The sequence below is a fragment of the Trichechus manatus genome, unplaced genomic scaffold (genome assembly GCF_000243295.1).
Source record: "Trichechus manatus latirostris isolate Lorelei unplaced genomic scaffold, TriManLat1.0 scaffold00281, whole genome shotgun sequence".
NCBI lineage: Eukaryota > Metazoa > Chordata > Mammalia > Sirenia > Trichechidae > Trichechus > Trichechus manatus.
The window spans coordinates 1,758,550-1,784,898 of NW_004444217.1; the positions used below are offsets into that span (position 1 = coordinate 1,758,550).

Here is a 26,349-nt window from a genome sequence, read left to right on the forward strand (position 1 = left end):
GGAATCAAATCAACTACATCTGTGAAGAGACTATGGAGAAGCTCAATATCATTAGTCAGAACAAGGCCAGGGCCTGACCGTGGAACAGACCATCAGTTGCTCATATGCAAGTTCAAATTGAAGCTGAAGAAAATTAAAACCAGTCTATGACAGCCAAAATACAACCTTGAATATATTCCGCTTGAATTTAGAGACCTTCTCAAGAATACGTTTGATGCATTGAACACTAATGACCAAAGACCAGACGAGCTGTGGGATGACATCAAGGACACCATACATGAAGAAAGCAAAAGGTCATTAAAAAGACAGGAAAGAAAGAAAACATGAAAATGGATGGCAGAAGAGACTCTGAAATTTGTTCCTGAATGTAGAGTAGCTAAAGCAAAAAGAAGAAATGATGAAGTAAAAGAGCTGAACAGAAGATTTCAAAGAGTAGCTTGAGAAGACAAAGTAAAGTAATATAAAGAAATGTGCAAAGACTTGGAGACAAAAACATTTCTACATCAAAAGTCTTCTCAAACTCAAGGACATGCTAAATAAAACAATTATTTGTCTTTCTTCATCTCAAAAACATGCCCTTTTATTTACATTTATTATATCAGTTTATAGTACCACCATTCATTCTGTTGCTTAAAAATAAAACCTTCAAGATTTCCCCTCACATAATGATGCTTCTCTTAAAATATTTTTGAAAGACTATTCCTCTTTTTCCTCTTGGCCTATGGTACGCCAGTTGAGGACTAAGTCATCTCTCATGAACTACTGATATAGGCTTCTAACAGGTTGTCCTGACTTCAAGCTTCCCACCCCCACTTTTCCACTCCCAGTTTATGATTCTTACAACTGACAGAATTATTTTTTTTTAACATAAACTTTCTCTGCTTACAATACTTCAATTATTCCCCAGGAGCTAAAGGATGAAATCTAAATTTCCTAGCTTTATATTTAACCCCCTCCATGATCTAACCTTCCCAGGTCATCATCAACTAGTCTTCCACGTGTAACTTACCATGCAGCTACAATGGGCAAAAAAAGATAATTCAACTTCCTGTAATTGCAGTTTTTATCATGATGTTCCTTCAGCTTAGAATTTCAATCACTCTTCTGTCTGTAAAGAACACCTGTATTTTACTTCTAAATTTAATTTCCTTTGTGACATCTCCCTTGACTCACCAAGGTACCTTTAGTCACACATCATTTGAATTCTACAGTATTCTCAACATAGACTATTGTCACTTTTCTCACTCGCTTCCAACAGTTTGAATATATCCCACACAAGAATTTGAGAGCAGTTGTATTTTTTCATGACAGGAAGTGCGTCACCCACTGTTGTTGTTAGGTGCCATCAAGTCAGTTCAACTCACAGTGACCCTATGTACAACAGAACAAAACACTGCCAAGTCCTGCACCATCCTCACAACCATTGCTGTTTGAGCCCTTGTTGCAGCCACTGTGTTGATCCATCTCGTTGAGGATCTTCCTCAGTTTCACTGACCCTCTACTTTACCAAGCATCATGTCTTTCTCCGGAGACTGGTCCCTCCTGATAATATGTCCACGGTATGTGAGACTAGGGTATCAATAAATAATTGGTACCAAATATGTGGAAATTCTGTGGAGTTCCATGTTTCTAACTTAAAAGTGGACATTAGGAAATAAGGACACATTTTTACTTTGCTCAAGCGTAAAATGCAAACTACCTTACAAGAACATTCTGCATGATAGAATTTGGGGTTCAGGGGCAATTAAAATGTACTGATCTTTACAAATGTGAACATCAAAAGAATAAATGAAAAGCTTTAAACTTAGGCTATTATCACACACCAACTGTCATAGAAATTATATTAATTATAAATTATACTTCAACTACCGAAAACATTTTTAAGAATTTGTTTTTAAGGTAGTCAAGTTTAAGGGAAAAATCTCCAACTATTTAGGCTATTCAGGTAATGACTTATTTCCCTGGAATTTTTTTCCAAAAATTATCCTAAGAATAATATAGATTCCTAAGATAAAACAGCATATCTGATGGCAAACCTTGGATCTTTTCAAATCTCTTCGACATAAGTTCCAGAAGTCATTACAGAAAAAGCTTAAATAAAAAAGAAACATTTATTATATTAATCTATGGTTCAATAGCCCACACTCATTCTTGGAAAGCCCAGAAGTTTAGAAACACACAGCTAAGTCTTAAGAAAGCAAACAAGCCTAAAAGACACATAAGATCTTTCAGTTTCCAAGAAAGAAAAATTAAATACATATGTAAAACCATCATGGGTATTCTTTAATCAAGAAAAATGTTGCTTCTACTATATTAAATAATCACTTTATATTTTTCAAGAAGTTAAATAATAAATATTAAAAGTGCAATTCAAAGATGTTGAATCAGCTTTTAAAGCCAGTACACTCTGAAGTTTCTCACCTGGCTGGATGTTTTCTCTTATGATGGTTACGTGGTTATCTCGATCTGGTCGTGTGTGTTCATGCCAAAAGCCTATCACATGGCCCAATTCATGAACCACAATTCCAAATTTATCACAGTTCTTGCCAATAGAGATGGCCTGAGGTCCATTTCCCCGCCGACCTACATACGAACAGCATCTGGAATAAAGTAGAAAGTGGGGATGATGATCGAAAGGGTGATGCTGGGTGAATTACAACCTGGAGAAACTTTTGTAAAGAACTGTGGTAAACTCTAAAGTCCAATGCATTCCGAGGCATTACAGCCTTTCATTGATGAATATGTCTAATTTCTAGTATCCTGATATAATTATGTACAAATAAAAAACCAAACCAAACTCACTGCTGTTGAGTCGATTCTGACTCATAGTGACCCTACAAGACAGAGTAGAACTGCCCCATAGGGTTTCCAAGGCTGTGCTCTTTATGGAAGCAGACTCCCATCTTTCTCCTGCAGAGTGGTGGGTGGGTTTGAACTGCCGACTTTTGGTTAGCAGCCGAGCACCTTAACCACTGTGCCACCAGGGCTCCATATTATGTACAATAAACCAAAAAAACAAACCCGTTGTCTTCAGGTCGATTCCAACTCATAACTCCGCTTAGGACAGAGTAGAACTCCCCCATAGGGTTTCCAAGGCGCGGCTGGTGGATTGGAACTGCTGACCTTTTGGTTAGCAGCTGAATGCATTATGTACAATAGAGGGCACTAAATAATTGGCCTTGAATAGTGGAGAATCATAGTGAACAAGACACTGTGAAACATCTTTTCTTGTTTATCAAATTAAAAAAGAAAATTGCCAAAAATTAATCTCTCAAATTTGTAAAAGAAATTTCACTGCTTCAACATCCAAATTATATTTGACAGCCTTTTTTATTGTTACTAAATATGAATATTCCACCTCCCCTTTTTCTCAAATTGAGTGATTCTGATGGCTTTAAACTCCTAAGCATGTTAACCCAGACAACAGGAATTAGATGAACTAATGGGGGCTCATTATTTATGAACCTATTATAACCATTAATTAAAGCTTAATTAGTCAACAATAGAAAGAAGAGAGAGGTGCTGACAGGAAAATCTGAGTGAATTGTATTTTGACAACCAGGTAGTTTTTTTAATAATAATATGTTTTTTAATACCTACATTGTTATTTATTAATATGCAAACATTAAATTATTAGGTGTAGAAAAACTCAAAATATGTGAATTTTGGAGAGAGGTAAACTGAAATATTTGCTACCTTAAAGCAATAGCAATGAAATTGAAATACCTGATGATTATATAGCAATTAAATTATCCACACTGAGTCATTCTTAATGGTTATATTCAGATAAGAAATTTTGCAGTCAAGCAATGTCGTCAATTTATTTAATCAAAAACACCCTTTCTAGCATACTCACTCCCATAGAAATTTCCTATAAATAAGATGGGGTTTCATAACGAAAAGGAAAAAGATATTTCACACTGTCTTATTCATAGAGCTATTCTTTTACAATGGTCCTGTAAAAGAAGAAAAATGTGGTGGCTTTGATCCCAGATTTATCTAGGGAACAGAAGAAATCTAGGTGCTCAGATGAAAAAAACAGCTGAATATATGCACATACAATATTAGGTATGCGATGACAGGGAAACTGCCTGCACATGGGTGTATACACACAGGTTGTACTCTAAATCCCAAGCAATCATTAGATTGCGAGGATAAAGACCCTATTATCCCATCCCACTGGGTACCACACACAGACACTTTACCAAATGTTGACAATTGAAAGCTGTTACCATTTATAGAAGATAAACAGTAAACAGTGGGAACAGATTACTTACAGAAAGCAAATAGTAAACAACAGGAGCAGATTTGAAGTGAACGGGTCCCCTGTGAGTACCCCACATAGCGTCATAGGAGAGGAACCCATTTACCTCTAAAAGGGGACCTGCTCACTCTTCCAAAATTTCTGTGTCAGTCGGCAGGCAAGCCATGGACCAGGTATCAGCCGGTGTCTCTTTCTCTCTCAGTCTGTGTGTCTCCAGCTCAGGGCAGGTGCATTGTGGCTGTGTTTGTTCTCTCTCTCCCTCTGCAGCTTTTCTTGGCTGGGTCTGGTCCCCTGTGCTGACTGGTCTAGCTGTCAACCAGCAGCTTTGGGACAACCCGGGGCCACTGCCAGGGTTAGGCTGGTATTACAATAGCTCTCGAGGCAAAATTGTTTGATGGGCAACCCCTGTAGGGTGTATGTCCAAGTTTCTGTGGACCACCTCTCAGGCCCCTCCGGACAGGCCTACTCTTGGCTCCCTCTGGACAGGCATCCTGTCAGCTCACTCAGAACAGGCCTCCTGGTGCCTTCGGTACAGACTTCCTCTCGCCCCCCTCCCCTGTACTGGACAGGCCTCCTCTTGGCCGCCTCAGACAGACCTCTCTCAGCCCCGTCTTGGCCCCGTCTGGGCAGAGATATATCCACTGTGATTGCTTCCCCTTTATGGGGCACTCAGCTACATTGGTGACCTCTGCTCTGTGAGCTGACTCTTTCCATCACTGCCATTTCTCTGTGGACTGATTCTGCCCACTGCTCCCACCTGATGGCTCTCTCTGCTCCTGGGCACCTTCTGGGTCTTTCTGACACTATTTCTCTTCTCTGGGATTCCTACTGTTGTCCTTGGAGTTCAGTGTCATCAGCTTAGTGAGTGTTGCTAGCTCAGGGTTATAACCGTTTTACTCAGATCCAGGAGGTTCTCAGAGCAGGGAACTGGGTCCAAAGGACGGTGCTTCTCTCCAAGCTCTTGCTGATCATGAGGTCCTCAAAAAACCTCTGTGAGACTGGCTGCTTATATAGGAAAACTGCTTGTACATTTCAAGGCATGGTTTTCTTAGCAGGATTGTAAACCAACCAATCCCTTAGGTAGATCATAAACCAACCGATCCTATTGGGTGGATTGCAAGCTACATTTGTGGATAGCAAACTGACCAATCCTCGGAAGACATTAATGCTGATAACAAACTAACCAATCCTTTCAAGCTGTTTGTGTGGATGGCAAGTCAACCAATCCTTGCAAGCTGCTTAGGTGGATAGCCAACAGACCAATCGCTTGGCAGACTGCAGCCCAGTCAATCATTTTGATAGAACTGCAAACCTAGGCCCAGAAAGTTCACATAAAAGAAACCCACTGCACCACAACAGAGTAATATGCAATTTAAAAAAAAAAAAAAAAGCATGGTTTAAACATGTCTAGATACTATCTTAGTTTCTAATGTCACCCAGGTTGGATGCCATTTTCTTGATACGGCTTTTGAATTTTTGTTTATAATTTATGTGTCATTTTTAAAGCTTAACCATTATAAGGGCTATATACCGTTTTAGGAAAACAAGATCTCTCCCTAAACAAGAAAAATGTAATCAGGTAATCTAAAGTCTGATATTCCTTACTTTTGCCTTGGGACGGTAAACAAAAACATCTTTGAAACTTGCCTATCACTTAATCCATCAGGGTATCTGTAAAGTTGTAATTCATTTTAACTTTTCAACTTCTGTACTTTAAATACTGTCAATTATTTAGGTTAAGGACAGGTGCTTTTCCATTTAAATGACTCAATTCAATTTTTTATTTAATGAGTTTTCTATAACAAACTCTTCAGGAGAGGTCATTAACATTGAAGCTTCACCACTAGAGTGTAAGATAAATGAGGGCAGGAGTCTTTGTCTTTTTGTTCACTGATGCATCACAAGTACCTAGAGCAGTGCCTGGCACACGGCGGCATTCAGGAACTACTTTTGAAAGAATAAAATAGCCGTCTATACTGACTGTCCCTAATACTCTCTCATTCAGCCTTAAACCTACTTCTGACATTCAATCCCACCCCTTCACTATAACTGTTGAGAACTGATCAGTGGCTATAACAATAAACAATATTCTGCCCCCATTAATTTTTCCTCTGGCTTCCAGGATACCCCGCTGCTCTGCATTGCCACCTACCTTACCAGTTTTTGCTCTTCTGACTCCTCTGTGTATTTTTCCTCTTCAATTGAAACTTTGTATTATTATTATTCCACCCACCAAATAGCCTGACACGGAACAGGCATGCAATAAATATTTATTTAATCAGGTGGGAAATATAATGTTCTAGATGACACAGTTGTTGTTGTTGATAGGTACCATTGAGTAGATTTCAATTCATAGTGACCCCATGTGACAGAGTAGAACTGCCCCATAGGGTTTTCTAGGCAGTATTCTTTACAGTAGAAATTTTCCAGGTCTTTCCTTCACAGTGTTGCTGGGTAGGTTCAAACCACTAACCTTTCAGTTAGCAGCTAGGTGCTAAACTGTGTGCCTCCAGGGCTACTTAGATGATGCAGACTGTTGCATATTTAAATTATAAATTAAAACCATGGGGGAGATTATTCTAGCACGTATTTTTTTATTTGCAAACTGGCTGGGTAAGCTAAATCAAAATGATAAAATGATATTAAGTGGTAAGATGTATTTACCTACCAGGTTAAAGTTAGAAATAGAACTGACGAATGTCATCATCAACATCCTTGTCACCACCTTGCAGGCTCTCCAAAGTCAATGGTGATTTACATTTAAACGCTAAACATCACATGCCATAGCTCTTATGAGATAAAAGGCCCAATATACAAGTCCCATAGGAGTGTTAAGTGTGTAACATAGCATGTATCTTATTCTACTTGGCCCTCAGTATTTTGTATAACATGAGATGTCAAACTCTTAAGTAATTTAAATGAATTTTTTTCTGAGATGAAAGAGTAACATTTTCATAGCAAAAAATAAAAATAAAAAACCCCACAACAATCAAATAAAAATTTCATGAAATTGTGGTTAATCATGGTAATTTCAAATGAAATTTAAAAGCCACAAAATGATTAAAACAGGCTAATCAATTCCTATAGCAGGATCAATTCCTATAAAAAGTATCATCTATCATCTTTGATAAACAATGCAGAGCAAACTTCAAAATGTAAAACTGAGTACCAAAACAAATCACCAAAATGCAACATCACTATTATAATAGTCACAAATACATGTATATACAAACAGTCAAGAGTCCAGCTTTAGGAGTGCAACTATAGGATTTATCTTTGGGCAAGTCACAACTCCAGTTTCCACATCTCTAAAATAATTAAAGTACACGTTCTCCAATACCGCTTCAAATTCTTACGTTCTTTTATTTTAGGATTACATGCAATGTGCTTAAAAACCAAAAAAAACCCCAAACCCGTTGCCATCAAGTCTTCCAACTCATGGCGACCCTATAGGACAGGGCAGAACTGCCTTGCAGGGCTTCCAAGGAGCACCTGGTAGATTTGAACTGCTGACCTTTTGGTTAGCAGCCAAACCCTTAACCATTGTGCCACCAGGGTTTCCACGATGTGCTTAGATGATGTGTAAATTGTTAATAACTTCTTGATCATGTACATGTAAGGCAGTGTATGGATGTCATGAGCGACACAGACATAAGGTCCCTCCCTCACTACTGACAAAGATAGACATTGGAGCAAGCTGTGGTAATATAACTGCTCTAGCAGTGGGGAGAGCAAAACCCCGCTGTGAGAAGCGCAGGAATGGCTGAGCATGAAAGGTGTGGAAGAGTCCAACTGACGGCAAAGGAGAGTAGAGTCATTCCAAGCAGCTAAAATATCAGGAACAAAAACACGAAGACGTGATAGTGAATGGGGGAAACAGTCGGGCAGGGTAAAACACATACAATGAAAACTTTGGAAATAACCAAATTAATAACGGAAAATGAATAGACATATGGATTTGCGACAAATGGAAATTGAACAGTAAATTCACAAGTGATCAGCACTTTTGACGTGTTTTACAAAATCAAAAGGTAGGAAGGAGGAACAGTGCCTTAATCTGAATACATTACATATTTAGAAATATGCAATCTGAGTGATATCCATTCCCATCAGATAACCAAAAAGAAGGAAGGAAGGTCTAGAATTGGACCTTTAATTATTACATGGATGTAAAGAATGAAGAGGTGAACCAACTGAGATAAGGAGGATCAGAACAGAATATTATGAAAAATTGTGTTCCAACCATTTAAAAACCTAGAAGAAATGGACAAAGTTCTAGAAACATACTGTCATGGGTTGAATTATGTCCCCCAAAAAATGTGTGTAACAATTTGGCTGGGCCATGATTCCCAGAATTGTGTGGTTGGCCTCCATTTTGTGATTGTAATTTTATGTTAAAGAGGATTAGAGTGGAATTTAACACCACCCTTACTCAGGTCACATCCCTGATCCAGTGTAAAGGGAGTTTCCCTGGGGTGTGGCCTGCACCACCTTTTATCTCTCAAAAGATAAAAGGAAAGGGAAGCAAGTAGAGAATGGGGGACCTCATACCATCAAGAAAGCAGTGCGGGAGCAGAGCGCATCCTTTGGACCGGTGCCCCTGCCCAGAGAAGCTCCTAGTCCAGGGGAAAACCGAAGAGAAGAAGGCTGACAGAGAGAAAAAGCCTTCCCCTGGAGCTGACGCCCTGAATTTGGACTTTTAGCCTAATTTAACTGTGAGGAAACAAATTTCTCTTTGTTAAAGCCATCCACTTGTGGTATTTCTGCTATAGCAGCACTAGATGACTAAGACAGAATTTGGTACCGAGAGAGCGGGGTGCTGCTCTAACAGATACATAAAATGTGGAAGTAGTTTTGAAACTGAATGGACAGATGAGTGGCAGCAGCAGAGGGCCAGCAATAGCAGAGAACCTGCATCCGTAGAGAAGTGGCAACAGCAGGGAACCACCAGCAGCAGAACCAGGATACCAGTGCGAGACAGCGCTGGAGCCAACCCACAGAGCGAGAGAGCTGAGTGTCTGCGTGAACGAGGCTTTCTGGTGGAGTGGGGTGCCTCCGGGCACTTACTGGTGGAGCTACAGAGCTTTGGAACACTTGCCCCAGCAGGGCAGATGCGGGCGTGAGGCCCGAGGGCTGAGAGGCCACAGGAAACAGAAGCAGAAGCTGAAGAGACAAGGGACACAAGAAGCTGAGCTGCCTCAGTCTCAAAAGGTATGGCCATGACCTCTGGGGTTTCCAAGGGTGGAGCCATGGCCTCTGGTGTTTCTAAGGGTGGAGTCCCACTCAGATGGACTGGGAGAATGGTGCACCTAAAGCCGAGGGAGCAGAGTTGCTGTCCCAGTGGGCCTGGAAGGCGGAGCTGAAGCCCAGGGCTGAGGGGCCTCTACTCAGAATCTGGAGACTGTGGCCAATACCTGGAGTCTGGAGGGCAGGGCCATTGTGTAAATTGTCTCAGATAACAGAGGTTTATTTTCAAAGCCTTGAGGGCTAATGTAATGCGTTCTGCTGACCTGCTTGGTGCCTGTTATCCCTTCTTTTCCTCTAGTTTCTCCCATTTGTAATGGAAATGTCTAGCTTGTGCCTGTTCTGCAGTTGTACCTTTGGAAGCAGATAGCTTGTATTCTAGATTTCACAGATGAAGAGGAATTTCTGGATTTTAGACTTGGAGTTAAGACTTTGGCTGTGATATGATCGGGTGAATATGTTTTGCATGTTGCAAGGATGTGATTTTTGGGGGGCCAAAGCGTGGAATGTCATGGATTGAATTATGTCCCCCCAAAAATGTGTGTAACAATTTGACTAAGCCATGATTCCCAGAATTGTGTCGTTGTCCTCCATTTTGTGATTGTAATTTCATGTTAAAGAGGATTAGAGTGGAATTTAACACCACCCCTACTCAGGTGACATCCCTGATCCAACGAAAAGGGAGTTTCCCTGGGGTGTGGCCTGCACCACCTTTTATCTCTCAAGAGATAAAAGGAAAGGGAGGCAAGTAGAGAATGGGGGACCTCATACCATCAACAAAGCAGTGCTGGGAGCAGAGCGCATCCTTTGGACCGGTGTCCCTGCCCGGAGAAGCTCCTAGTCCAGGGGAACACCGAAGAGAAGAAGGCCGACGGAGAGAAAAAGCCTTCCCCTGGAGCTGACGCCCTGAATTTGGACTCTTAGCCTACTCTGACTTTGAGAAAATAGACTTCTCTTTGTTAAAGCCATCCACTTGTGGTATTTCTGTTGTAGCAGCACTGGATAACTAAGACACATACCACCCACTTAAGCTAACACAAATAGAGGTAGAAAATCTAAATAGATTCATAACAAAAGAAGAAATTGAAGATGTCATAAAAAAAACTCCCAACAGAAAAAAGCCCTGGCCCATACGGCATCACCGGAGAATTTCATCAAACATTCAGAAAAGAGTTGACACCAATTCTACTCAAACTATTCCGGAACACAGAAAAGGAAGGAATACTCCCTAATTCATTCCACGAAGCCAGAATAACTCTGATACCAAAGCCAGGCAAAGACACCACAAAAAAATTACAGACCAATATCCCTCATGAATATAGACATAAAAATTATAAACAAAATTATAACCAACAGAATTCAACAGCATATCAATAAATAATACATCATTATTAGGTGAAATTCATACCAGAGATGCTAGGGTGGTTTAACATTAGAAAATCAACATAATTCACCACATAAATGAAACAAAAGAAAGGAATCACGTGATCATCTCAATCGATGCAGAAAAGGCATTTGATAAAATCCAACAGCCTTTCCTGATAAAAACTCTCAGAAAAATAGGAATAGAAGGGAAATTTCTCAACACAGTTAAGGGCATATATGCAAAAACAACAGCTAACATTTTTTTCCAATGAAGATTGAAAGCATTCCCCTTGAGAACAGCAACAAGACAAGGATGCTCTTTATCACCAATCTTATTCAATACTGTACTAGAAGTCTTAACCAGAGCAGTAAGGCAAGAAAGGGAAATAAAGGGTACTAAATTGGAAAGGAAGAAGTAAAACTATCCTTATTCACAGATGACATGATCCTATACATAGAAAATCCCAGAAACTCCACAAGAAAGTTACTAGAACTAATAGAAGGACTCAGCAAAAGGGCAAGGTTCAAAATCAACACACAAACATCAGCTGGTCTCCTCTACACTAATAAGGAGAAGTACTAAAAGAAAATCATGAAAACAATACCATTTACAATAGCCCCTAAATGGATAAAATACCGGGGAATAAACCTAACCAGGGATGTATAAGACTTATACAAGGAAAACTATAAAACAATATTGTGAAAATGTCAAAAATACCCAAAACAATCTATAGATAGGATGCAATCTCGATCCAAATCCCAGCAACATTCTTTAATGAAAGGAAATGGGGAGATTGGAACTCTTGTACACTGCTGATGGAATTGTAAAATGGTATAACCACTATGGAAAACAGTGTGGCACTTCCTCCAAAAGCTAGAAATAGAAATACCTTATGATCCAGCAATCACACTCTTAGGTATATATCCGAGAGATACAAAAGCAGTGACATGAATAGACATTTGCACACCTATGTTCATTGCAGCATTATTCACAATAGCAAAAAGATGGAAACAATCTAAGTGCCCATCAATGGAAGAATGGATAAACAAATTGTGGTACATACTATAAAGGAATACTAAGCAACTATGAAGAATAATGAGGAGTCTGCGAAACAACTTATAACATGGATGAATCTGGAGGACATTACGCTCAGTGAAATAAGTCAATCATGAAAGGACAAATGTTGCATGGTCCCACTATTATAAAAAGTAAGAATGGATATACACACAGAAGGCAACGTTCTTTGGTGGTTATCATGGATGGGAGCGAGAGGAAGGGGAAATCATTCTAGAATGTAGACACTTGTTATTTTTGGCGATGGGAAAATCAATTCCAAATATGGGTGAAGTCTGCACAATTTGACCAAGGTAAAGGAAGACCCTGAGAAGCACAAAAGAAAAGGGGACAATTTCAGTAAATGCTATAACATGGACAATTCTGCAACAACAGTAATAACAGCCAAAAATATGTGTGTTGTTACGTGCATAGCTATGTATGCATATATGTGTATAGGAAGGCAGATGCAAGTACATGCTTGTGCATGTATAGGTGTATCTGTAGGCATATGTGTATACATGTTTGGGTGTGCTGCACATAAATTCATATATATAACAAACCACATAGGGGGCATAGTTACAGAGACTTCCTAGACATATCCAAACAACTTCTGGGATTGGTTTCCTGGGTGGGAAGGCTTGGGACTATAGTCTCGTGGGACAGCTCAGTCAGTTGGCATAACATAGCTCCTAAAGACAATGTTCTACATCCTAGTTTGGTGAGTAGCGTCTGGTGTCTTAAAAGCTTGCAAACAGCCATCTAAGATACAACCATTGTCTCTACTCATCTAGAACAAAAGAGAATGAAGGAAACCAAAGACTCAGAGAAGAAACTAGTCCACAGGACGAAGAGCCCACATGAACCATGGCGTTTTCTAACCTGAGATTAGAAGAACTAGATGGTGCCTGGCTACCACTACTGACCTTTCTGACAAAGAACACAATAGAAGGTCCCAGGTAGAATGGGAGAAAAATGTAGAAGAAAATTCCTAAAAAAGGCCAGACTTACTGGACCAATAGAGACTAGAGGGACCCCCGAGATTATCACCCTAATAAACTCTTCGAATTCGGAACTGAGCTACTCCTGGAGTCACCTTTCAGCCAAATAATAGACTGGCTTATAAAACAAACAGTATCATCCATGAAGAATGTCCTCGCTTAAACAATAAACTGTGTAAGACCAAACGGTCAACATTTACCCAAAAGCAAAGATGAGAAGGTAAGAAGGGGAAGAAAAGCTAGATCAATGGACACAGAACAAACAGAATGGAAATAAAGAGATTGCTGACACATTATGAAAATTATAACCAGTGTCATGGAACGATTTGTATAAAAGTTGTTAAATGGGAACCCAGTTTGCAAGTAAACTTCCACCTAAAACACAATAAAATAAAGTGAGTCTCTTAAAGATAGCAAAAAAAAAAAAAAAAATGAGGTAGTATTTCAAATGTGACCAAAACTAATCAAGCCAAAAGTAGAGTAATTTAGGAGGAAACATTGCTTGAATAAGTCATAACTAAAAAACTATGGAACTATTGAAAAATATATAGAAAGGTAATAATGTATAATTATGTTTAACGTCACTCATATAGGATCAAAAGTAAAATCCATTATTTTTTTTAAGTTAAATCCTCCAAAAACTTATGGTAGAACAAAGCAAGATGATACAGTCTCCCCCACCAATATAAATAAGTATATAAATATATATATAGGGATATATATATGATACTTTTCCAAAAAAATATATGGCATTAGGGCAAGAATTATTTCCTCCATTAGAATTAAGCATTTATTTTGATTGTCCTATATTAACATACCTCAGGATATTCAAATAGCTCTAGCAGAGTAGCGAAAAATTCTTCTTTATGTAAGAATTTCAGGTAATATAGAAAGAATGAAAGAAAAGAAGAGCTTTAGAGAATCACCATTTTGCAATGATCATTCATGATTCCTCAGCCCATCATAAAAACATTGACAGGACTCTTCCAACGGAAGGACTGGATGCCACCTTTTGAATCTGCTGGTCAATTGCGGCATCACTACAAGTGGGAAGTCCAGACACACGTGCCTCTTGACTTGAAGTAATATCAAGTAGACAGCACAGCCTATCAAGTATTTCTTAGCAAGAAAAAAAAATCAAGTTGAATTTAAACAAGTCTTTAGATATAAATTCTAATTTTCTGAAAATACTGGGGAGAGAGGAAAAATAAAATGATACAATGAGGAAGCAAACAGATAGAATATGGGAAAGTCTTTAAGAGAACTGTTTCTTCAACAAATTTAAGAGCATGAGAAAATCTAAGGGCATTGGGAAAGGGGGTGAGTAAAAGACTTGTAGAATACAGAGACTTCGGAGACACAAATAACATGAGTGGAGCTTATCTGGATCCTGATTCAAGCAAACCAATTGTCAAGAGATAGCTTTTAAATAATTGAGGAAGGTCTATGTAGAGCAGGCAGCCCTTGGGTAACACAAATGGTTAAATGCTCAAGTACCAACCAAAAGGTTGGCAGTTTGAATACACCCAGAGGTGCCTGGGAAAAAAGGCCTGGCCATTGAAAACCCTACTCTGAAACGCATGGGCTCTCCGATGAGTCAGAATGGAATTGACAGCAACTGGTTTGGGTTTTTAGATACAGTGGACGTTAGATGATATTAAGCAACTATTTTTAATTTTGTTACTTTTGATAATGATACTGTATTCATGTAAGAATGGTTGTACTTGGTAGAAATAGATACTAAAATATTTACAAGTCAGATTATATGATGGCAGGGATTTGCTTTAAAACGCTACAGAAACGACAGTAACAAGAACACCAAAACATCTACAAACGGAAGGGAAGAAGAAAGAAAAAAAAGCAAGTGTCACAAAAAGTTGATAATTCTTGATTCTGATGGATTGGTATATGGGGTTTTGTGTCAGATACAAAACTTTCCCAATAAAAAATGCTTTTAAAATATCAAGAATTACTTGGAGAACTGCTATTATTCAATCATGTCTGAATCATGGGATTTGTGGAGAGATGTGGCAGCAGCAGAAGCTGAAAACGGAAGGAGTGGTCAGTTCATGGCATTCCTTAAACACTATATCAAGGAATCTGGATTTTATTCTCAGGCCAGAATTTCCCAAAATATGTCCTGGGATACTGATGTATGTTCTTCACTTTAAAGCAAGCAGAGGAAGGTGGGGGCTACGGGTGCCATTTTTAAATCAGTTTAGAACACTCTGTATATTCCTTCCCATTAGTTGGCTATTAATAATGTTCATTAGCGCAGTGCTGTAGAAATACCTGTTGAAATTTAACATAGTGTTTTCACAACTTACAGAATCTTTTTTTTCCCTCCCGCGGTAGAGGGGAGAATAAGTCGTTATCCTGTAAGGAGCAAATCTAGAAACCAAAATTACAGGAAGAAACACTATACAATCTTAATACGGGTGGTAAATTGGTCTGACCTGTATTTTAAGAAAATAATTCTAGGGGCAGTGACTTGTGGAGCAATTGAAATAGACCAGGTGTGAGATAATAAAGAAACGAACGAATATAGGTGCTGACATGGGATAGGAGCCCTGGTGGAGCAGTGGTTAAGAGCTTGGCTGCTAACCAAAAGATCAGCAGTTAGAATCCATCATCCGCTCCTTGGAAACCCTACTGGGCAGTTCTGCTCTGACCTATAGGGTCACTATGAGTCGGAATCGACTCGACAGCAACGGGTCTTTTTTTTTTTTTTTTTTAGCAGACATGGGATAGAGATGGAATCAGACAGGCATATGAATATCAATAGAAACTTAGGCGGAAGTGCAACAGAATTAACACACAACATTGCTGAAGTTTCTAACGTGGGTGAATGGGACGTCAGCAACGCCATTGTTACAGTTACAACAAAAGAGAAAGTAGCTCAGTGAGTGGAAGAAGAAACTTGGGGTTGATGCACAGATGTCTGTGATAAAAGAATATATTTACATAAGAATATATATAATATTTTCTTATGTAAAGTTCAGACCTCTCGAGGACAGTATAGTAAGTAAATATTAGGAAATCAATGGATTTTTAAATATTTAGGTCTTTCCTTCTAAGCTAACTTAAGTCATGCCCTGGTTCTACTTACCCACAAGGCCTGTATGTGAACACAATGTAACTCTCTTCGTCACTTCTTTCAATGAAAGTCACACAAGTGTGCTTTTCCCAGTGCCTCATGGCCTGCTTGAACATGGCTCGCTGGCTGCCTGGAAAAATTGCGTGACGTTAATAAAACAGCGTCTGCCCCACTGAGGGGTCCTTCCAGTCTGGCTGGGCCGTGGAGAATGCCACCGCTATTATCAAGCAAAGAATGCCTGCCCATAAGTGAGTCATTGTTAAGAAAGGACACCCACCTGACATTCAGAAAGTTATCCCTCACTGTCTCTAAAAGCATTTTGTGTGTCCAAGGTTCTATACACGGGACCTACATCCTTCCTGTCGGCTGAAGAGGGATCAGCTCCCTGATTTAACAGCACATTTGAAACACGGTTTAAAACCAGAACAGTACTTGAGATTCTCAAAACACAAAACTAAATATATTTCTCAATCTCAAGGATATTCTGAACTAATAACCTAAGGTACTGTGGTATTTTCCAAGTTTGATTTAATAATATGTTTTGTATATTAATATTCTATAAAAATATACAATACTCTGTACAATAGTTATTATTTCTTTATGAAAATAGACTTTCTGGGAATAGCTTACCAGTGAAGTTGCCCCCGATAACATAAGGAATAACGCCTCCAGGCCATATTCTTTCAGTTCTTGATGTGGCAGCTCTGGGAACTCGATTTTTCTCATTTTGCCCTGAGAATTTTAGAGGTACTTTTCCCTTAACTGTGTTGTTTTGCTCCAAGCCTGCAGTGACATTTAAAATATTCTGTGAAACAGAAGTCCTAGGTCAGGGAATTGTTGACCTCTTAAAGGACAACAGTTGAAATGTCTTATTTACATATTTGCCCAGATATGCCTGCAGTCCAAATACATTAAAGAAAAGCTTCACTCATATTAAATACTTGAAAGAAGAATTAAAATATTTAAGTATTTCATGTCAAAAGATTTATTCCTAATGCTCTATGACCAAATTTTGATGAATTTCCGCACAATACCCTGCAGCAGAGAGAAGTCAGGCATAGCTGTAGCTATGGAAAATTATTTGATGGATTCTAATTTACTGCAGTTTATCCAGATCACTACCAGTTCACTGCCAGACGATAAACTAAATTTTGTTTAATTAAAAAAAAAAAAAACCTTGATGTCACGTCAACTCTGACTCATGGCAACTCCAAGTATTTAATAAACTCACATGATATTCAAAATTTTCTTATTCCGGCTGCATTCCTAATCCTTTAAATCAGGACTGATATTCTGTAGTACAGCCTGAATGTGTGTGTTACACTGTACAGATATTGAAAGACATAAAGCAAGACAGATACGGTCTTTGTCATCTGAGATAAAGGGTCGTCTCCATTCTAATCTCTCCGAGATTCACATCATGGTAGACAGTTTGATTTCCAGATGGGATCCGGCTTGATGATGCCATCATAAAATGCAGTCTGTTTCTGAAAAACTTTCAAGTCTAATTGTCTACTCTTCTTGGTTGTTTTGTAGACTACTTTTGTTCCTGTTTTCCCTAAATTTGCAGGATTATTCTTTCTTATTCATGTATTGCAGCTGATACAGATACCCCAGTACTAGTGTATACTTGGCCCTTGAGTGGCGTGAAGGGTTAAGCACTCGACTGCTAGCAGTTTGAACCTTCCCAGAAGCGCCTTGGAAGACAAGCCAAGCAATCTGCCTCTGAAAGGTCACAGCCTTGAAAATCCTATGAAGCAGGTCTACTCTGCACACATTGGATCACCATGATCGGAAATGACTTGACAACAGCTAACAACAACAGTGTATGCTTCACATATACAGCAAATATTGAATGTATGTCCCCCACACCTATGCCCCTAACATGCTCATCTTTTTGGTATCCTGGAGCAAAGCATATTTGCTTGGGAAATTCCTTCCTTACAGGAAGTATAACATACCTTCAACTCATTAATTACCAATCCATCAATTCAAGAGATATTAGAATCTGAGCTTTAACAGAAGACTTTGAAACAAACAACCCTAAAATCTACAATTAGTGGTTAATGAACTCGATACTACAAAAAAATAATTATAAGCCCAGAAAGCAGTTGCTCAAAACAATATGTTATTCCTTTATGCATTTTCGATCGGTGAAAATATGTTTTCAACTATTTTTTATAATACAGTAAATCAGCTTGTCAATTTATTTTAAGCAGGTTTTATTTCCAAACTAATAGCCATGACATTTTCTCATTTGATTAAAATTGATGTAGCTCCACACTTGATGAAAATAGTTCGGTGAGATAAAAAATTAACTGGAGATAAATCTCAAAAATAAATAGATACTTAACATATTTTTAAGTAGGAGAGGCTTAAAATAAGTTAGAGGAACATTTTGATTTTCCCATATTAAGTTCTAAAAAGACTTACATGAAATATGAGCTAACGAAAGACAAACAGCACATATCCTTTACATACTTCACATCATAACTGCACACTGATTTTAATGAACTGAACTGCTATGAGTATAATATTTACTGTAAATCAAGTCAAGCTTCTGCAACTTTAAACATTGATATACCAGAGCCAATTCTTCGTATCCTGTCTATAAGTTGGTAGAGGGCCCCTCGTTTCTTTGACATACCATGGTCTCCAAGTCCACCTTAAAGAATAAAAGAAAAGAATTAAGTTACATTCCCTATACTTCAAATTTCTCATAAATGCATTACAGTAATAGATTACACTGAATTCTCTTTGAGAATTACTATACTTTTTTACATGATGCTAGAGTGTTCGAGTTATAAATATCCATGAATCTTTGAACAGCAGAAAAAATTCCACGGTTACAAATTTTGGTAACTAAAAACACAAATAAATAAGGGAGTGGGGGTGGGGGGTGGGGGAGAGACCCAGACAACAATCTAAGCATAACTTTATTTGAACATCATAACAATTGAATCATCTATTGAAAACAAGAAACATTTTTTCTTCACTGCGACTCTGACATCATACAGTGTCACAGTGGATGACAGCAGTTGTTCTGCCCTGTTGATTGCATTCCAACTATACTCCCAATACAAGCTGAATAGTTTCAGAATTCAAATCAACAAATTAAAATAAAAACATTAGAAGAGTAAATATATAGTGAAAGTCATGATCAATTTGAAATCTTACTAAAAGTATATCAACTTTTACAATACATCCAATTAAATTTTGAAAAGTTCTTTCAATAATTCATAAAAACCAATAACACTTAACAAGAAAGAAGAAAGTCATGGAGCCCTGGTGGTGCAGGGGTGAAGAGCTTGGCTGTTAACCAAAAGGTCGGTGGTTCAAATCCACCAGCCGCACCTTGGAAACCCTATGGGGCAGTTCTACTCTGTCCTATAGGGTTGCTACAAGTTGGAACTGACTCAATGGCACATAACAATAACAACAAGAAAGTCACAATGTAAAAATCCAAAAGAAAATAGTAATTGACTATACAATACTTTTCCTATGTTATGTAATTTGCAAAGCTTATAAAAATAGATGTTAAAGAATTGTATAGCTCAAAAAAGAGAAGAAGGTAAGGATAAGGAACTATGTCTTCTGACAACAAAGACCAAAAAAGGTAGGTTTATGTCACAGGACAGAAAGCAGATCATTTGGCTAAAACTCAAGTCCTCTGATTCTGATACCAGTGTTTTTAAATAAAATGCTGCCTCTATTTTGTCCCTTGTTTTCTTTACTCCCAACATTTTTCATCAACAAATAATAAAGAGATATCATTGAGCAAACAACCACTATAACATCTAACGGCATTAGAACACTGCAGATGAATTTATACCAAAAATAGTGTCTGGGGTTTATGAGTATCTTTGGACTAATAATGAACTGGGGCCAGGAATCTATGGAGACAGTGAACTGTTCTCAGACTTGGAACTATTTCCTTCTAGTACTTTTTTCCCCTTTGTAATTACTACTGAAACCTAATTATCTTGATTGGAGCTAATAAGAAGCAAAAACAGTAAGAAAAGCTACTGCCATATAAGCCCCTAAAAGCAAAAATCCTATAAGTCCTTATAAGGCACATCCGTTAGAGTGCTTATGCACTGATGAATCATCTCCTTAATTATTTGCATTACATGGTCACATTTTTGCTGTGTCCCTTGAAAAAATTTTTGAAATTTTTTCATTGAACATTTTAGAAAGATGAGGTAATACTTAAATGCCTTCATTCCCAAGCAGTTACAATAGCAATTAGATTTTACATTACATAGACCTAAAATGCATATAAACAGATGTATAAGAAGGCATTTTTCTCATTCTTTATGAGAAAAAAGAAATGCATTTAAAATTAAGGTAATTATAAAGATAAGAACAATTGCAGAACTGAAAAAAAGGATTTTAGAACGATCAAAGGCAATAACACTTTTAATAATAAAATTTTTAGTAATTTTAAATAGTTTTCATAGCAACTGAAATAAAAAAAATTGTGCAGGTAATTCATTGTAATAGAACAAAAGGAAACTTCAAGAAATAAGTGGTTATTTTGCACATGTTTTAAAAAATACATAAATTAAGTAAATACTTATGGGAAAAGCTATACAGTTTGAAATATGGAAATGAGAAATATAGTCAAGTCAGCACAAACAAGTTAACGAAAAGAAAAAAAAAGGAAAGAGTAAGAAAAATATAAGATACCTGTATATTTTTTTAAATTCATCTGAGTAATGCAAGTTATTATTGGACTTTCAAATGTGTGTACATTTCACATATATATTTAGAATAAATAGTTGTATGATTGACTGACTAATCTATATTATTCTGTATCGCTAAGATAACAGTACTTTTCTTCCATTATTACTATTTCAGTGCTTACATATAAATAAAATGACAAAATAAACTAAATGTATTAAAACTTTTGAAATCATAGCAAATGAATGCCTCTAAACTAACTGGGTACAGTGGGTAAAGAAATGACCTAAATAGAGCTAGAAGCTACAAAAATTTTTTAATCAAAACTGAAAATGCAGTTTATGATCAATCTAGGATTTTGCTGAGCTGTATCACTGCACTACCATCCAGAACATATTGCTTCCATGGCAGTGTTAAACGCGAGCCAGTAATGGGAGAGTCAGCTAATAAATACATTCTACAGAAATGCACCATCTGTGATCACACTGTGAAGCAAGTAATTCCCCGTTTTGGCGTATGTTTCAGGAAAGACACTATACCTAAGAAAGGACAAAGCATAATATTCTTTAAACAGTATGGGTTATTATCTTAAGTTTCTTAGGTTTTATTTTACATACATTTTCATTATGGCTAATTTTCATAGATATGATAATGGTATCTTGGGTATATAGAAAAATATCCTTATTCATAGAAGGTTCATGCTAATCTACTTGATTTTAAAGTGGGATGCGGTCTGCAATTAATTTCAAAATGGTCTCTTTTACACACACACATATATGCATGTATGCGTACACACACACACAGAAGATATGGTAACTATTAACAACTGTTGAATTTAAGCGATGGGAATACCACCGTATGGTTTTCCTTGCACTGTACTTTCAACTTTTCTATATGTTTTAAGTTTGTCATAATAAAGAGTCGGACAAAAAGTAAATTAGACAAAGAGAGAGATTAATTCACAATAAAAACAGTCTTAAGTCTGTAATATAGACCAGAAAGGAACTATAAAATAAAAATAGTAATATGGGGCAGTGCAATGAGTCACAAAAAGCATGACATCAAATAATTTTTTTAGCTTTAACTACAAAAAGACATGTGAAACTTGCAATGTTTCTCCAAAATAAAATAGAATAAAAATCTTACCAATGTAATATAACATATTTTAAATTTTTAATAAAAAATATTTAAAAATGAGAACCCAGTAATCTTTTAAGTATTGTAAGTCTCCCATGGGCATAATTTTATTATGCTCAAAACAGCTAAAATTAAAACTATCTTCTGGGTTTTCCATACAAATTCGTAGATTGATAGAGATAGAGATACATTTTTTTCTAAATAAGTTTGTATATAAGGGCTCTAAGAATAATTTACATTTTAAAACTCTATATCCAAATGGGGCAATTGAATATAGTTGTCCAGAGCATGAAATCTGAGCTTTCTCAGCATTAATTCTGGTCCTCACTCAGCTACTTTCTGGCTGTGTGACAATGAACAAGATACTTAACCTTCTAACTAGATCTCCTCCCTTGTAAATCACAGTAATATTAGAACCTACCCTATGGAGTTGTTGTGCGGATTCAAAGAATTGATATCTGCAAAGCATTTAAATAGGGTCTGGTACATAATAAACAGTATGTTTGCTAGAAAAAAATTAATTAAAGAAATGAAAACTATTGACAAGGCCTAAATTTCTAAATACGACCATTTGTGTCCAAGAGATTGAAGGTGATCAGTGAGACATTAAAAGTGATCCAAGGAATGTTTATAACATTGTTAAACTATATTTACTCCAAAATAAACAAATATCTAATCAAATAATCAACCGTACCTGTGGTATGTCCAAGTTTGCCAAAGGGGTTCTGGGTAAGGTCAATTGTCCTATCAATTTGAAAGATACTTAAGTCTTCATCATCTAAGGCAATATCACCCCAAAACACAGCTAAAAAAGAAAAGATTAATTAAAATGTAAAATATTTAAAAGAGGACATCTATGCAAACATCGCTAATTAGAAAAACCTTGCTAAAAATATGGAAACATGGTTCATACAGAGGTAGATACTTCAGATTATACCTGATTATAACTGAATTTATTAGACTTATTATAGTACAAACATTAACCATCTGTCAATGTCATGACCCTCCCCCTTTCTTTTTTTCTTTGATATTTGGAAGAAGGGGAATAGCAGTTTCCTTCAATGAGATGGTCACTCACTTATTGTAAGGAAGAGCCTGCAGATAAATAAAAATCTGGTGAAAATGTCTGTGTGCTTGCGACACTCAACAGATCCTCACTGACAGAGTAGAAAGAGAAGTGGTAACAACTAACCCTTGCGTCATGATAACTTCATAAAGCAAGGTGCAATTAAGACAGGCTAATGTTGTACTGAAGCCCTGGTGGCACAGTGATTAAGAGCTCAGCTGCTATGCAAAAGGTCAGCAGTTCGAATCCACCAGTTGCTCCTTGGAAACCCTATGGGGCAGTTCTACTCTGTCCCACAGGGTGGGTATGAGTCGGAACCTACCTGGTAACAATGGGTTATAGGTTGCATATAGTGTACAGTATATATTGTACTATTATAACAGTGCATCCTGCTACATTTTCATACATTTATACAAAGGCACTTCTCTAAAGATGATATTGCCTCTGAGTCTCTATAAAATGTATAAGTAACTACCAAAAGTAATATTTAAGTCAACATTTATTTAGGCAACTACTATGTGCCAGGCCTTTGACTTTTATGACAAATAACACATGATCCATATTTTCGGGACCATCAAAATTGTTATCCTAAAACTTAGAAATTCTCTGATTTAATTTCTATACTTAGTCTATCTTTTGTACTGCTTAATAAAGCAAAGCTCTATAAACCATGGCAAAAAAATGGGAGACTTCATTCACAACTAGTGTGTGAATTTCTTTTATAAAGTCTATTATGGATAGAATCATGTCCCCACTGCTGCAGTCCTAACACCTCTGTCTGTGAATGTGATCCTGTTTGGAAATCAGGGTTTTCTTTTGACATATTCATGAGGTCATACAGCGGTAGGGTGGGTCCTACACCTAATCCCTTCTGAGTAGTATTAAAGTAGTAGTAAAGAAATAAAGGAATCCCTGGGAGGTGGTGATGGTTAATGTGCTTGACCAACCGAAAGGGTGGAGGTTCAAGTCTAAGCAGAGGCACTTCGAAAGAAAGTCATGCCAAAAAATTTCTGAAAAGTCAGCTACTCAATGGCAACTGGTTAAAAATACAGAGAGGCAGACATACAAGGGGAAGACACTACGTGACAATGGAGGCAGATGCATCTACAAGTCCAGGAATGCCAAAGATTGTTGGCAACTAATAGCAACTAATAGTTGGCAACTAATATAAGCTGAAAGAGACAAAGAAGGACCTTCGCCTAGAGCTGAGGCTCTGAGTTCGGTCTTCTGGCCTCGTGAAGTAGGAGAAAACGCACGCCTTTCAAATCACTGTGTTTACTGGGCTCAAATTTTATATTTGTTAATTATAAATATAATTCTATAATTACATTTGTATAATTTTATAATTACAAAATTTATCCTTCAATCATAACAGCAATACAATGATTTAGGCTTTGACCACAGGTTTATTACATAAGATTATTTAGCCAGTTTAGTTCCCTGGTACAAAACTAACATGAGATAAAAGGGAGTTAAACTTAGGTATAAATCCAGAAGGGAAAAAAAAAAAAAATTAGTTCAAAGTTAATATCAGCTCAACATACAAAAAAATTTTTTATTAGAATTAGAGCTGTTTATTTAGCCCCAGTCCTGGGCCCCAATGCCAATGGAATGGATAGACTTTAAAGACAGTAAGTAGCTCTTTACTTTTACTGATTCCTTATTGTTCGCAGAAACAAAGTAATGAAGGGGTTGTAGAATAGTTTATAGCACTAAGTTACTGTTTTGGTGCCATTGAGTCAATTCCGATTTATAGAGACTCTATGGGACAGAGTAGAATTACCCCATAGGATTTCCTAGGCTAAAATCTTTACGAGAGCAGATCATCAAGTCTTTTCTCCCACACAGCACTAAGAGGTTAGGCTGGAGGCCTAAAATTGAATCCACATTCTAACAGGCTTCAAATACATGCAGCAGATATTGCTGATATTCCACTGTCCCTAAAGCCAGACATCCCAAGAAAGAGATGGGCTGTCCAAAAAAAAATAATTTGTCTAGCAATTATATAGCTAGATAGATGTAAGACTTGTTGGAGGTTAGGAGTTACAGCTGCTCACCAAAAAGTTGGCGGTTCAAGTCCACCAGCCCCTCCTTGGAAATCCTATGGGGCAGTTCTACTCTGTCCTACAGGGTCACTATCAGTTGGAATTGACTCGATGGCAACCAGTTTTTTTGTTTGTTTCATAAGACTTGTTAATTTTCATAAAAATAAATTTTGTACTGTATTTTACAAGATTTTAACCTACTTGAAGGTAAAGCCAAGTGTGCTAGTTATTTAAAACTTCCAACATCAAGTACTTCTAACTGTCAACACTGATCCCTCAGGACTCTCAGCCTGTCTCTTCCTTTCCTAGTGTTGGGCAACTACAAACACTCAACCTCTAAGTTGCATAGGAGTTACAGTGGATATGGTTAAAATGCAGACTCTGATTCAGTAGGTCTGGAACAGTGTCTCAGATACTCAGTTTGAAAAGGTCCCAAATATTGCAAAAAATTATCATCATTGTCATCCTCTTTCTTGGTATCTTTTTTTTTTTCCTACAAGGAAAACTTTTACTCCTCTCAGAATGAGCTGGTTCACTTTCAAACTGAAACAGTCATCTATACAAGGCTGAGTTTGTCAGTAGTTACATAATAAAAGTAATCAGAGTAAAATGAAATGCAAATGTGTTTTAGATTTTTATTTTCCTGTAACAACTTTTCACATGCAGTAGGAATCCCGCCTTGATGGATTATATCCAACACTGATCTGCAGTCCAAGGATATATCACTTCACAGAAGCAAAACATTACATCTGCAGAGAAAAAATGGCAGGAGGCCACAGGATATGAAAAAGGAGACAAAACAGCTCTGGAGTATATAGACCCATTTCGCTTACAGTTGTTTTTTCTTTAAATCTTGATGTTACCAACAGAAAATAAAAAATTGACCTTTTGTTATTTTTAACTGATCACATAGTTTAAAATGCATGACTATATTTTACACATTTGAAGGTTTCCTGAATTCATCTTCTACTTGACTCTAAGTCCTATTTCTGCATGATAAAATATTTTACTTATGCGCTGGTATAGTAAGCCGGACCAGGACAATTTATATTGATGTGAAGTTGTAAATTACATTATAATCTAACAGTATTTGTTATTCAGTTTCAAAGAGATATTTGTGGCTCCCAAATCAACTTTGGATTTTTTTTTTCCTTTTCATTCAGTATTCTCAATTTACTTTGCATCAAAAGATAAGTAAGGTAAAATTTAAAACAATGCATGAATTATCATTCATTTGCCCCATTTAATACAGCAAGTTAAGTTAGTGAGTTCAGAACTGAGAGTGATGTGGGAATCTGGTGATAGTCCTGGGGAAAAGCTCAAGTACAATGAAAATTATTTCCTAGTTGTTTGCATTCTTGCAGCCCTGGTGGTGCAGTGGTTAAGAGCTCAG

General features: G+C 37.3%; 1 protein-coding gene across 1 annotated transcript in view; it reads right to left on the reverse strand.

Annotated features, from left to right (window-relative positions):
* LOC101344191 (tolloid-like protein 1) overlaps positions 1-26,349 on the reverse strand; it is a 271,716-nt gene that overhangs the window by 109,336 nt on the left and 136,031 nt on the right. Inside the window, exons 2-6 of the mRNA XM_004390077.1 lie at positions 22,540-22,650; positions 18,610-18,690; positions 16,656-16,808; positions 16,038-16,155; positions 2,422-2,600 (exon numbers count right to left, since the gene is read on the reverse strand). Of these exons, the coding sequence (XP_004390134.1) occupies positions 2,422-2,600; positions 16,038-16,155; positions 16,656-16,808; positions 18,610-18,690; positions 22,540-22,650 (642 nt within the window). The remainder of the gene's footprint in view (positions 1-2,421; positions 2,601-16,037; positions 16,156-16,655; positions 16,809-18,609; positions 18,691-22,539; positions 22,651-26,349) is intronic.